Here is a 13441-nt window from a genome sequence, read left to right on the forward strand (position 1 = left end):
ATTACAGCGGAGTTCTCAGGGAGCTAGAACTTAACCCTGACCTTGGGGCATGATTAATAGGGGAGAAGACATTTCAAGTGAAAGGGCTGGCAAAGTGCGACAAGCTCAAGCGATAATAAGGATGCAGGTGTGGCTGGAGCCAAAGATTGACATGGGAGTGTGGTGGGAAATGGGAAAGACCAGAAGGGCAGTCTAAGAAGTCTGGACCTTTCTGTGGACAAAAAGGATCTAATGGATATGTTAAAACAGGGGAAGAATGCTTTAGGCATATTAATTTTGTCTTAAGGCGAATAGTGAGGATGTCAACCTAGACTCTGGCTAATACTGCAGCCCCAATGTTTTTCGGGTATATGTCAAGACAATAATTGGAAAAGTGACAATCCAGTCATCTTCTCAAATAGACAAAACCGCTCAGTTTCACTGAAAGTGAACTCATCAAAACAGCTATGGGTGTGTCTATGACATCTGGAATATTTTTATAAGGTTAAATTGACTTACAATAAAGCAGTCCCGAAATACCATTCTGCCACCTGTCAAGGACATATTTAGAACTAAGGCCTTAATTCTCAGAGTCCAGTATGTACAGTAGAAGAAGAGCAGTCATTTTCCCTTGTATCACAGTGGCTTTGTACCTTCTATGGCCCAAACAGCAAGCTGAAATCTCTTTTACTAGAAGAGCGACTGATCAGTAAATTGAAATACAGGAGAGTTTTGTTAGATAGAAGAAAAATCTTTTGCTCAGTGCAGCAATTCTTAGAGGGTGGTCTGTGCACCCTTGGAGGTCTCGAGCTTTGTCTAATTCCAAAGATCTTCTACTGTGCTGTTTGACCTTTTGAAGGGCACAGGACTTAGTAACAGGTGAGGTCTTTAGTTATGCCTAGAGAGAAGGAAGTGGCATTTGACAACGCATTTCACAGTTCAACTGTGAGTGTTAAACAATGGATAAATCTGAAGCAATATTACTGCCAAGACAGTAACAACAACAACAAAACATACTGTATTATTTTTGGAAGCTTCTTTGGACCACATTATTAAAAGCACAGATTTCTATGTGATAATAAAGGGCTCTGTGATGGTTAATACTGAGTGTGGACTTGATTGGATTGAAGGATACAAAGTATTGATCCTGGGTGTGTCTGTGAGGCTGTTGCCAAAAGGGATTAACATTTGAGTCAGTGGTCTGAGGAAGGCAGATCCACTCTTAATCTGGTGGGCACAATCTAATCAGCTGCCAGCAAATATAAAGCAGGCAGAAACATGTGAAAAGGAGAGACTGGCCTACCCTCTCAGCCTGCATGTTTCCCCCGTGCTGGATGCTTCCTACCCTCAAACTCCAAGTTCTTCAGTTTTGCGACTCGGACTGGCTCTCCTTGCTCCTGAGCTTGCAGACAGCCTGTGGTGGGACCTTGTGATCACGTAAGTTAATACTTAATAAATTCCTATATGTACATATGTATTCTATTAGTTCTGTCCCTCTAGAGAACGCTGACTAATACAGGCTCCTACTGTGAATTCCTAGCTGTCAAGTTTAAAGGGTCTCCCCTTTTCCTAACTTGGCTCCTAATATAAAGATTGAATAGAAAATATAAGACTCTGTGTATGGTCTGGATGCCAGGAAAATTGATTATTAAAACTTATGTGGAAAAGGGAATTTTAGTAATCTATAGCACAACTAATCTTCTTTTGCAATTATGACATTGGGTTACTCTTCAATAAGAGATATAAGCAATATATAGTTTTACTTTCTGAAAAAAACATAAAATAAGTTTGGGAAGAGTCCATCCAGTTTCCACAGTTAAGGTCAGCTAGAGGTAAGCAGATGACAACTGGACCTAAGGTAGGTCTCAAGAATTCCCACTGCTTGACACATACTGTTCTCTTTGCCTCTTCTCACCTCCCATTCATCCCTTCACTGGGCCCATCTCTCCTTTTATCTCTCTGCTTAAATGTTACATTCTTAGGGAAGCCTTCCCTGGTCACCCTCTCTAAAGTAATCACCTAATTTTACTCCAAACACTTGACCCAGGTTGTTCCCTATTTCAGCTCTTTGGTTCCTTCCTAATACTTTTCAAGCTTAATGATATATCCATTATTCTCTTCATCTAAGATGGCAGCTCTGTGACTCCTCACTGCCCAGCAGGGGTCCAATAGTCAATAAGCATGTGTCAGATGGCTGAATGTGTGAGACAGCTTGCGTTCAGGTTAACAACCAACACAACTGAGTGGCGGAGGAGGGAGAAGCCTGGAGTGAGGAACTACAGTCAGAGACCCTGGTCCCCTCCCTGATACCAGTTAGTTGAATGACTGTGATCAGACCCCCTTAACTTCTCTGGACCTCAGTTTCCTCATCTAACAATGAGGGAACTTTACCCAGAGATTTCCAAGGAGGCACTCTGATCTTAACTTGCAAGAGACTTAAGTTTATCTGATTATATTTCTGTAGTGTTGACAACCATTCTTTTCCCACTCATTGAGGAGGTGTGGACCTTTTCATTATTTCTGAATATAAATAGACATTTTCTGGAAAATGTACAGGTAGGTGTACTAATTTTTTGAGGCACTTGAATGATTAGAGGAAAAAGTACTAAGTTTTGAAAGGATAATATTTGTCCTTTTTTTGTGCATTTTTAACTACTGCACAACTAGTTCCCTTTATTTCCATGAGGAAAACTGGAAATCTGGCTCTCACACACTCATTAGCTTCATAATCTTGGACAAATTCCTTAACCTTTGTGAGTCTCATTTTTCTTGTCTATGTAATAGATATGTAATAGGAATAGACTAGGTAATGGGATTGTATAAGGATTAATTGAGATAACCTGGAGCATAGTGGGTGCTCAGAAAATGTTGGTAAACCTCAAACACATTTTCTCCCACAATTAATCCATCAATAAGTTTCACTGTACTAGAGCAAAGAGCAAATTAGATAGTTTTTACTGTTTGTTGTATAGAATCAGAATCTGGCTATTGAGGTATATTTGAACATGAGGCAATTGATGCATTCAGTTTAGGAAGGAGGGGGTCAGTGTTTAAACCGAAAAGATGTGTGTTAGATTTTAATACATGACAACCTCTTACCTTTTTAATGCACTTTGTTATTGTAGAGCTAAACTCAGAAGTTTGACATTCTTTCAAGCCCTACTTTTTCCATGCTGAAAAGATACAAATCCCAAAGCAATATAAAACTGCATACGTGAAAGAAATAACCGGAAAACTTGGGGTACTATTTTGACCAAAAAGACTTCAAAACAGGATGAGAAATAAATAGTCTCTTTCACTACCAAATTCTTTTTGTTTTTTTTTTTTTTTTTGACAGAGTCTCGCTCTGTCACCCAGGTGGAGTGCAGTGGCGCGATCTCGGCTCACTGCAAGCTCCGCCTCCCGGGTTCACACCATTCTCCTGCCTGAGCCTCCCGAGTAGCTGGGACTACAGGCGCCCGCCACCATGCCCGGCTAATTTTTTTTGTATTTTTAGTAGAGACGGGGTTTCACTGTGTTAGCCAGGATGGTCTCGATCTCCTGACCTCATGATCTGCCCACCTTGGCCTCCCACAGTGCTGGGATTACAGGTGTAAGCCACTGCACCTGGCCCACTACCAAATTCTTATTATTAGCAATTGTATTGTTAGAAAATGCAAGGGCTGTTACTCACCAATTATGAAAATAATTTTACACTTTCTCAAATCTTCCATGAAACCTTTAAAATAAGAATAACTTAAGTTATTGGCAAGAAAAACTGTATTGAAGCCCTGGTTTTACTCATATTATATAAAAACCCAAACCTTGTAGTTTTATTTGATAAAAAGCTTGAAGTTGCATAAATGTGTGAATAGGCTACAATTAGCAGGCACCAATGACCATTTCAGTGTTTTTGTTTGTTTGTTTTTTGAGATGGTCTCACCCTGTTGCTCAGGCTGGAGTGCAGTGGCTTGATCTTGGCTCACTGCAACCTCCACCTCTCAGGTTCAAGCCATTCTCCTGTCTCAGGCTCCTGGATAGCTGGGATTATAGGCATGCCACCACACCTGGCTACTTTTTGTATTTTTATTAAAGAGGGGGTTTCACCATGTTGGCCAGGCTGGTCTTGAACTCCTGGCCTCAAGTAATCCACCTCCCTTGGCCTCCCAAAGTGCTGGGATTACAGGTGTGAGCCACTGTGCCCTGCTCATTTCAGTCTTATTCCCCCACCCCGGTAATGTATTTTTATTTTAACATGCACGATCAACTTTTGGTGGCAAAAATTTACGTCATTTAATAGCATGAATCACAAAGAAAGCTATTTTTAAAAATTACTTTTAAATCATCCTAACTATCTCAGTTTGGTGTTATTTCACATTTAAAACATTTGCTAAGCTTCCTTTATATACAGATGGTTAAAACACAAGTAGAGTATCTGGAAAATAATATTTTAAAAAATAGTTTCGCTTAGAGCAAATAATGTTATTTTACATTTAAGGTAGTGATATAAAATTTCCTTTTAAAATAAATGTATCTGAGTAACAGCAGTTCATATTTTCTGTAGATAACTACTTTTGAAAGTTAGATCATTATTCTGACAGGAAACATTTTTTAGTGAAATTGGGGTAGTTCATTTATATGCACGATACCACATTTTGTAGGAATTCACAGTCAGCTGAGTGAAGCCCAACTCTACCAGAGAAAGAGAGAACATGGGGCATGATGAATTGGGTTGGGGACAAAGAGAGGAGAAAGAGCTGGAAACAGAGGATAGAAGTAAGTTTGGGATCGTTGAAACCATATGGTTTCCACAACAAAAAACAAACAAACAAAGATAATTTTTAAATCAAATCCAGTCTCTTTACAGAATAACCCATGGTGACAGGAAACACCTTACATTGTTTGGAGTTTTATATTAAAGGCAGATACACTGGTGTTCTTAACATGTGGGACCAGATGGTCATCTCAGGTTCTCCAGCCTGTGAGTTTACATTTACGAAGCTGAGGAACTCTGAGCCTATTTGCAATCTAGGAAGATGGTCCTGGTTATTATTGTGATTTTTTTTTTTGGTATGATTGTATCCTATTTCAGTTTTAAAAAATAGTTGTTTTAAAATTAATGATGGTACATGACATTCATCTAATGTAGTCATTACAAATTAAGTATATAGTTTTTAATGACATGGGAACATGTTTATGTTATGATATATACAAAACATTTGGAGATACTTATATATACATATGCATTCTCAACTATGTAAAAATAGATATATAGGCAATGCATTGGAATGAAATGTACCAAAATGTTAACCATGATAATTTATAAGTCATAAGGTTTTAAATGGCTCTTATTTTATACCTTAAAAAATTTCTATAGTATGTGTTAATTTTATAACTAGAATAAAAGAGAAAATTTATTAGGCAATCAGTCATCCCCTATCCAGTTGAGACCAAGTTGATTATTTGCACTTAGCTAAGTGACAGCTAAGTTATGGCTCATATATTTGTACCTCTCCTCATGAATCACCAAGATGTCATTTGGTGACTGTGATTTTCACATACTGCTCTTGCCATTATCATCAAATGACACTTTACCCACCACCTTGTGCTCATGGATCTGTGCAGGATTAGAGCTGGGGTTATTTAAAAAGCTAAATCACTTACTTATATGTGTTTAGAATCAATACTATAAACATATTTCCATGACTTATATTATAACTTTTATTACAGGGTAGATATGCGAGAAGGTATTTTTACTTAGGACAATTATGAACCTTTTCTTTTTTGGATAGTCCCAAATCCACATAATCATATCTATTTTCAGTTACATGCATAGCTAGTTATGGGTGGAATTTTTACTTTTTGCAAGACTTTTTTTTTTTTTTTGAGACGTAGTCTCACTCTGTCGCCAAGAGTGCAATGATGCAAACTTGGCTCACTGAAACCTCATCGTCCTGGGTTCAAGCAATTCTCCTGCCTCAGCCTCCTGAGTAGCTGGGATTACAGGTGTGCACCACCATGCCTTTCTAAATTTTTTTGTATTTTTAGTAGAGACAGTGTTTCACCATATTGGCCAGGCTGGTCTTTAATTCCTGATCTCAAGTGATCCGGTCGCCTTGGCCTCCCAAAGTGCTGGGATTACAGGCATGAGCCACTGCACCTGGCCATTTGCAAAACTTTTAATATGATAAAAATCACAAAGCAGTATAATCCTGGTGTAGGGTAGGTTGAGTTCCAAAGGTACAAGTGGAATAGTAACTACCAGGCAGGAAAAATATTTTTGTGTTTCAATTATGTTTAATGAATGTTGAATTAAAGTTTAACAACTCTTTTTACTGCAGGACTTGTGGGAGCTTTGGATGCTATTATATACTTGGATCTTCCAGTGGGGAGTTGGTGTTAAGCATGTTTCAAAGATATTTGAGTAGAGCATCCTCTTTTCGCTGAGCCTCTCGGGAGTCATGTTCTCTGGGCAGTTAGGAAATGCATCACTTAGTAATGCACCCCTTTGGTTCTTTACATGGATGGAGGCAGGAAAGACCCAAAGAGTTCTACTCTTAATCATGCTCCCTGGCCAAGGAAAAAATGATGCTGTTTTAATATTTTATCTCTTAAGTTGATGTTTAATTAAAAAGGCATGGTCAAAGTTACTAAAATGACAACTTTGATCTGATCAGTAAGGAAAACTCACCTCCCATAGTGTCCTCTCCAAATACATTTAACTGGTCATCACCCTGTTAAAAAAATCACAATATTAGATAATAATAACAGCAGGTATTTTGCTGAACTCCTTGGCAACACTGGCCTACTTGAACTTCCAAACAACTGTAAGAGGGAGGCACTTCCAAACAATTTTATGAGGGACAACATTTTACAGACAAAGACACTGAGAATTCTAAAAGTTAACTTTCCAAAGGTGACAGGGTAGTGAGGGACAGAGCTCAGAATTAAACCCGGGTCATCTGTCCCGAGTACATGCTCTACATGCTCTCTTCTTAACCAGTACAGTATCTCACCTCTTTTTTTTTTTTTTTTTTTTTTTTAAGTGCAAAAGCTATCTGTGGACAGGAAGGCTGACTTCAGGAAGACAAAATCCTTTGGTATCAGAAGCTTAGGAGTAGGTGTGATCACAGCGGTTTTATGAGTAACTCCAAATTTTAAAGCTGGGGTTGGCAACAGTTTTCTGTAAAGGGCCAGATAGTAACTATTTTCATCATTGTGAGCAACATGTCCCCTGTAGCAACTACCTTTTTTTTTTTTTTTTGAGACATAATCTCGCCCTGTTGCCCAGGCTGGAGCGCAGTGGTGCAGTCTTGGCTCACTGCAACCTCCACCTCCCGGGTTCAAGCAATTTGGGCCTCAGCCTCCCCAGTACCTGGCAGTACAGGCATGTGCCACCGTGCTGCGCTAATTTTTGTATTTTTAGTAGAGACAGAGTTTCACCATGTTGGCCAGGCTGGTCTCAAACTCCTGACCTCAAGTGATCTGCCTACCTCGGCCTTTCAAAGTGCTGGGATTACAAACATGAGCCACTGTGCCCGGCACCTACAGGGCAACTATTTAGCCATAATTTGCCAATCCCCGAACCAAAGCATGAAATAAAGGAAGTAGGGGTGATCAGTTTTTATTGATTCCTACCTTAAAGTTTTCATTAAAAAATAATTTAATCAAACAGATGCTCTATTCCTTATGGAGTAGCCCATGGTGGTTGGAAAAAAATTCAGAAAAACATTTTATAAAAAGGCACTAGGTGAGAACTCTCACTCTCACCTATGTCTTCATCTGTATCATTTCTCCACTCTGTCACCCCTTATAGGTAACCACTTATACAGATTTTTCTTGAGGCAAACAAAAATGACTTCTAGATATCCAGGGATACATGTGAACATAAATAGATATTATGATCTCCATTTCTTATACAAAAACATTATACTTTTATTATACATGCATATGTGTTTACGATATAATACTATTCTATAACACATTGCTCCTCCACTTGCTTTTTCTCTGATCAATGTATCCTGGAGAAATTTCCATATAAGTACAGAATGTTCTCAGTACCAAATACCATCAGTTGCACAGCATTCTATTGTATGTGTGGTACCACAATTGTTGTTGTTTAATTAGTCCTTTATTGATGGATCAGTGAGTAGTTTCCAGTCTCAAACTTTTTTTGGAAAAAGTGGCACAGTGAGTAAATTGGCATAAATATCATTTCATACTGCAGGCTAAATTTCGAGAGAGGGGACTGCATGGTCAAAGAGTAAATGTATTTATAATTTTGATCGAATTTTGCCAAACTGCTCCCCACAGAGGTTGTACCATTTTGAAGGGACAGCCTCTGGCTTGTGCTTTATGCTGGCCTCTTGCCTCTAATTCACTTTGATGCCTGAGTCAGTCAAATGAGGTTGTCTGGTTGTATTAACACTCCCTTGAGGTAAACCGCCCTCAAAACACTTTATTTAAAGACACATTCTTGCCGTTGTGTTTAGAATATATGCCTTCAGGGAAATTTTACTGCTCATCTTCTTAGAGTTGCCTGTGCATTCAGTGCTATTCCAGGTAAGAGAAGAGCTTTTAAGAGAGTGGTCATTCAGGGACACATTTACATTAATGAATTCCCTTCTGTGAATAGAAAAAACATCAATTATTCCTCAACAAGCCTCTCCACCACTTCCCTTGGTGAAATTACCACAATTCAGAGCTTGGAGTTTAGGGATCACCTAATCCAATCCTGCCACCCACTCTTCCATTTTACAGATGAGGAAACTGATGTTCAGAGAGGTCATGTGAGGGGCCCGTGGCCATGCCGTCATGTCCTTAGTGACGTCAGGATGGGATGAGAACCACTTCTTTTACCACTTTGCATGGCTCCTATGCATTTGGTCTCATCAGTGTAGGGGCATCCCCTCTCCTCTGCTCACCTGGCCAGGCACCCATCCACTGAACTGCTGCTAAGGGCCCACTACAGTCTGGCTCCCTGCCTCAAACTGGGATGAATCCATGGTGCAAGCTGGGCCCCAGAGCTCACCGTGGTCTCAGGCTGAAGTTAGGATGGAGCCAGGACCACATCTTTGCTTAGCTCTTACCCCTGCCCTATCCTGCTTCTCCTCAGAGGGCTCCCTAATAATGCACTTGCATGAGAATTCTTGTCTCAGGCTCTGCTTCTAGGGGAAAAATATCAATTACTCCTCAAGACAGGGACCTTGAGGAGTTCCCAAATTCTCAGGAAATTTTGGATTTAAGACAGGGACCTATTTGAAGCAATTAATAAGTTTGCCTAAGGTGCAGCTGCATAGAACAGGCTCAAGAGTATTTCCTGGAAAAGGATTGTTTAATCTAAATCTTCTTATTGTTTGTCAAACAGCTATTGAATCTATCTAGGTAATGTTGAGAGGAAACCATGGAGTCCTCGCCCTCAATTTTTAATATTATTGTTAGATTATCAGACTTATACCCACCTTATAGGCTAGGCTGTATTAGATCTTTCTTCTACATGGCTATCATGTTTGGGGAGTCTGATCGTGGTTAATGTGAATTCCTGAAACAGTGCATCCCACTGTAAAAGGGCCCATCTGACCTCTGCCAGGCTTCCTGAGTCTTCACAGCTCTTATTCACAGCTTTTATTCACAGCCTTCTATTACACTTGCTCAAATGTTTCACATGAGCCCCAGCTTTATTTTCATTAATTCATCAATAGTGAACAGGCTGCTGGGACATAGATGCAACTGTCATCAACTCTCACCAGGAATGCGGTGCACTGACACGAAAGCCCAGGTGAATGAGATGTTTGATTGGAGGGTGTAACCAGGGACTCTCAATAAACCTCATGGTTCCAATGTGAATATTTTGTAAACAAAATTAATCTGGCATCTTATACACACACACACACACACACTCAGGGTGAATGGGAAACACTTCTGGTTTTGGTGGAAAAGATACCAAACAGCCCCTGTAAGCACTAAATCTTGTTACTTTTCAAATGTTGGGTGTGTTCTACATGAAAGGCATTCATTTCAGAATGTCACTTGGACAAGGAACCAAAGGCTGTAGCCTTATTCAGGAGACGTCTGATCAGGTGTTTATGCTCAGTCGCCTTGGAGCTTCCTCTTCAATGAGGCATCACTTGAGAAGACTCAACCCATTAGCCACCACTCTGAGTGTCTGTGGGTGCCTCTTTGTGTTCTGGCCTTTTTCTGTGTTGAGGCTCCATCTAGTCCACCCTTTGTCACCTTAAGTCTGAATTATGGAGTTAGGCTTTGTGTGCACAATGGGACATAGGTGACTTTCTATAGTATTAAACTAGGTTTTGAGGTACATGAAGTGGGATACTAAATCTTCTGAACTGACAGAGAGAGAGTATAAATATAGTCACACATTTGATGTAAGTGCCCTTTAAGACTCACATGTATGGGGCGCCAAGGCACAGCCTGCAATGCTGTGATTAATACTGTTAAGGTGGGAGAAGCTGCAGCAAACCCACTAACACCAAAAGACAATTTCAGGCCGGGTGCGGTGGCTCACGCCTGTAATCCCAGCACTTTGGGAGGCCAAGGCAGGCGGATCACCTGAAGTTGGGAGTTTGAGACCAGTCTGATCAACATGGAGAAACCCCATCTCTACTAAAAATACAAAAATTAGCCGGGCATGGTGGCACATGCCTGTAATCCTAGGTACTCAGGAAGCTTAGGCAGGAGACTCCCTTGAAACCTGGGAGGCAGAGGTTGCAGTGAGCTGAGATCATGCCACTGCACTCCAGCCTGGGCAACAAGAGTGAAATTCCGCCTCAAAAAAAAAAGACAATTTCAGGTTGCTACCTCATTTTGATGCTATAGATTGGGTAATATGTTGGTAATTGATGAGGAGAAATCTAGAATTCTATTGAAGGGACACATTTAAAATTTCAAAGTGGGATTAGTGGCTATGGAAAACTGCAGATTTGGATTACAGACTTGCTTTGGTCTCTATCCCTCATCTTCCAGTCAATCAAGACCCATTAGGAGGGCAAAAGGAACCCACATTCAACCTTATTCCCCTGTGTAGGTGTGTATGCAAAAAAAAAAAAAACTACTTTTGCAAGGCTGGGTTCTGGTACTATCATTTGTACGAAGAGTGGCTAATTGGGGTATGTATGTGCTTTCCTTTAGGATCAGGGTGCCTATCATCACCACCTTAAGATATTCATGTCTAGTCATTTCCATTTCCTTGAATTATTGAATTTTAAATGAGGGAGATCAAAATAGAACAACTTAGTCTCACAGATGGGTCCACCAATTTTAAGAAACTATCTTCTTTAACTGGGTTTGATTACAGCATAGTGACTGCTCCTGGTGACAGAACCAATTTCTGTGGCATTGCCACAGTAGATTGTGTTAGTCTGTTTTCACACAGCTGATAAAGACATACCTGAGATTGGGCAATTTACAAAGGAAAGAGGTTTAATGGAGAACTCATGGTCCCACGTGGCTGAAGAACCCTCACAATTATGGTGGAAGAGAAGGAGGAGCAAGTCACATCTTATGTGGATGGCAGCAGGCAAGGAGAGCTTGTGTAGAGAAACTCCAATTTTTAAAACCATCAGATCTCCTGAGACCCATTCACTATCATGAGAACAGCATAGGAAAGACCGGCCCCCATGATTCAATCATCTCCCACCAGATCCCTCCCACAACATGTGGGAATTATGGGAGCTACAAGATGAGATTTGGATGGGGACACAGAGCCAAACCATATCACAGATCACCTCATCATAAGAAGCTGACATTTAAATAATTCAGCTTGAAAGCCTGTTTGCAGATATAATCTCACTGGACCCTCACTGCAACCTCATGGATGAGGAACTTGTAGTTGAGATTCCGAGGGAGCACAGGATGGGGATGTGCCTGGGCTTCCCATGGCACAAGAGGTGAGCTGAACTTTGAAGTCAGCTCTCTGACACTAACCTCTGCTTCCTCAGCAGCATCCTCTTACTGCTCTTGGAGATGACAATCATGTATTCAGATATGCCCACTGTCCTTCCTTAAACCGTTTTGGTTTTTAAAAATGCTTTTGGAGGCCACAAAATTAAAGTTCTCCTGAGAAGGGGAAAGAAGTAATAGGTCATTTTGGGGGTGTATTCCCAGTTCAGAGTAACTTGTTTGTATTAACCAGCATGTGTGTTTCATGGTAGCAAAATGTGTAACTTCAAATGGGGTTATGAGAAAGGGGATTATTGACATTAAAATGTTACAGCTAAGATTAATTTCTTGCTCTAAAATTCACAAATGAATGCTGCAAAAAAAGGAGACTTTGTTTTTCTGACACTGAACGTAGATAACTTCAAAATGCAAAAGAAAAAAAGGATTTAAAAGTGATTCCTTAGTCTCTAAGATAATGTAAGGAGCAGTCTTTTCTAATTTTTTCTTACCTCAATGAGTACTAAACAGAATAACTCAAATTCTGGAAGAATCATGAACCATGAAATGCTAGCATATGAGGATTTTCCTAGATTTCTATTTAAATTGGTCTAGTGACTTCTCTCTGGTTACAGGAAGTAATAGCAGGGTGGTGGGGATAGAGATGGAGCAAAAAAATATCGTGTAAGTTCTTGGAAGGGTTCACTTCATTGAGGGGCAGAATCTTAATAGGATGGAATAATAATTTAAAAAGAACAACCAGGCCAGATGTGGTGGCTCATGTCTGTAATCCCAGCACTTTGGAAGGCCAAGGAGGGAGGATCATTTGAGCCCAGGAGTTTGAGACTAGCCTGGGCAACATAGTGAGACCCTGCTCTACAAAAAATTTTAAAAATTAGCTGGGCATGGTGGTGTGCACCTGTGGTCCCAGCTTCTCAGGAGGCTAAGGCTGGAGGACGGCTTGGGCCTAGGAGGTTGAGGCTGCAATAAGCCATGACTGCACCAGTACACTCTAGCCTGGATGACAGAGTGAGACCCTGTCTCAGAAACACACACACGCACACACACACACACTAAAAAGAACAATCAAAAATAGATCAGGCTATTTCCCCATCTTTTTACCTGAAAATGAATTTTTTTGCACTTTCCTTATACCTGTTTTTTTTTTTTTTAAAAAACAGCAAAACACCTTACACATTAAACAATTTTAGAAAATGATTACTGGAACTATTATTTCAGTAGTACTTAGAGTGTTTTCAGCATGTGCAATCTCATCTGATCTCAGAAAAAAACTAGGAAGTAGGCAAGTTTGATGTTTCCCATTTTTCAGATGAGGAAACTGAAGCTCAGAAAGCTTATGCAACTTGTGCAGGATGCCCTGGTGGATCGGGCTTCCCAATTCCCCAAGCCCATGTTCTGCCTTCCTCCGGCTGACCCGGGTGGAGTGAGATGATACATAAGTGCAGGATGACAGAGTATGGTGAGCAGGGAGGGGCATCGTTAGAAATGCTCCTGGTGTCATATGAATAGAAACGAAGATGGATTCATTTGCTAAAAGTGGAGCTGAAGCTGGATCATGCTAAACCAA

At 40.3% G+C, this 13441-nt stretch overlaps 1 protein-coding gene across 4 annotated transcripts in view; it reads right to left on the reverse strand.

Annotated features, from left to right (window-relative positions):
* The window catches only part of AK5 (adenylate kinase 5), a 279572-nt gene that overhangs the window by 70482 nt on the left and 195649 nt on the right, over positions 1 to 13441 (reverse strand). For all 4 annotated transcript variants that reach the window (XM_004026008.5, XM_019020048.4, XM_063703462.1 and 1 more), the window contains 2 exons: positions 6650 to 6692; positions 3653 to 3697 (listed from right to left, as the gene is read on the reverse strand). In XM_004026008.5, coding sequence (XP_004026057.4) covers positions 3653 to 3697; positions 6650 to 6692 — 88 coding nt within the window. The remainder of the gene's footprint in view (positions 1 to 3652; positions 3698 to 6649; positions 6693 to 13441) is intronic.

Source organism: Gorilla gorilla, chromosome 1, assembly GCF_029281585.2.
Source record: "Gorilla gorilla gorilla isolate KB3781 chromosome 1, NHGRI_mGorGor1-v2.1_pri, whole genome shotgun sequence".
Lineage (NCBI taxonomy): Eukaryota > Metazoa > Chordata > Mammalia > Primates > Hominidae > Gorilla > Gorilla gorilla.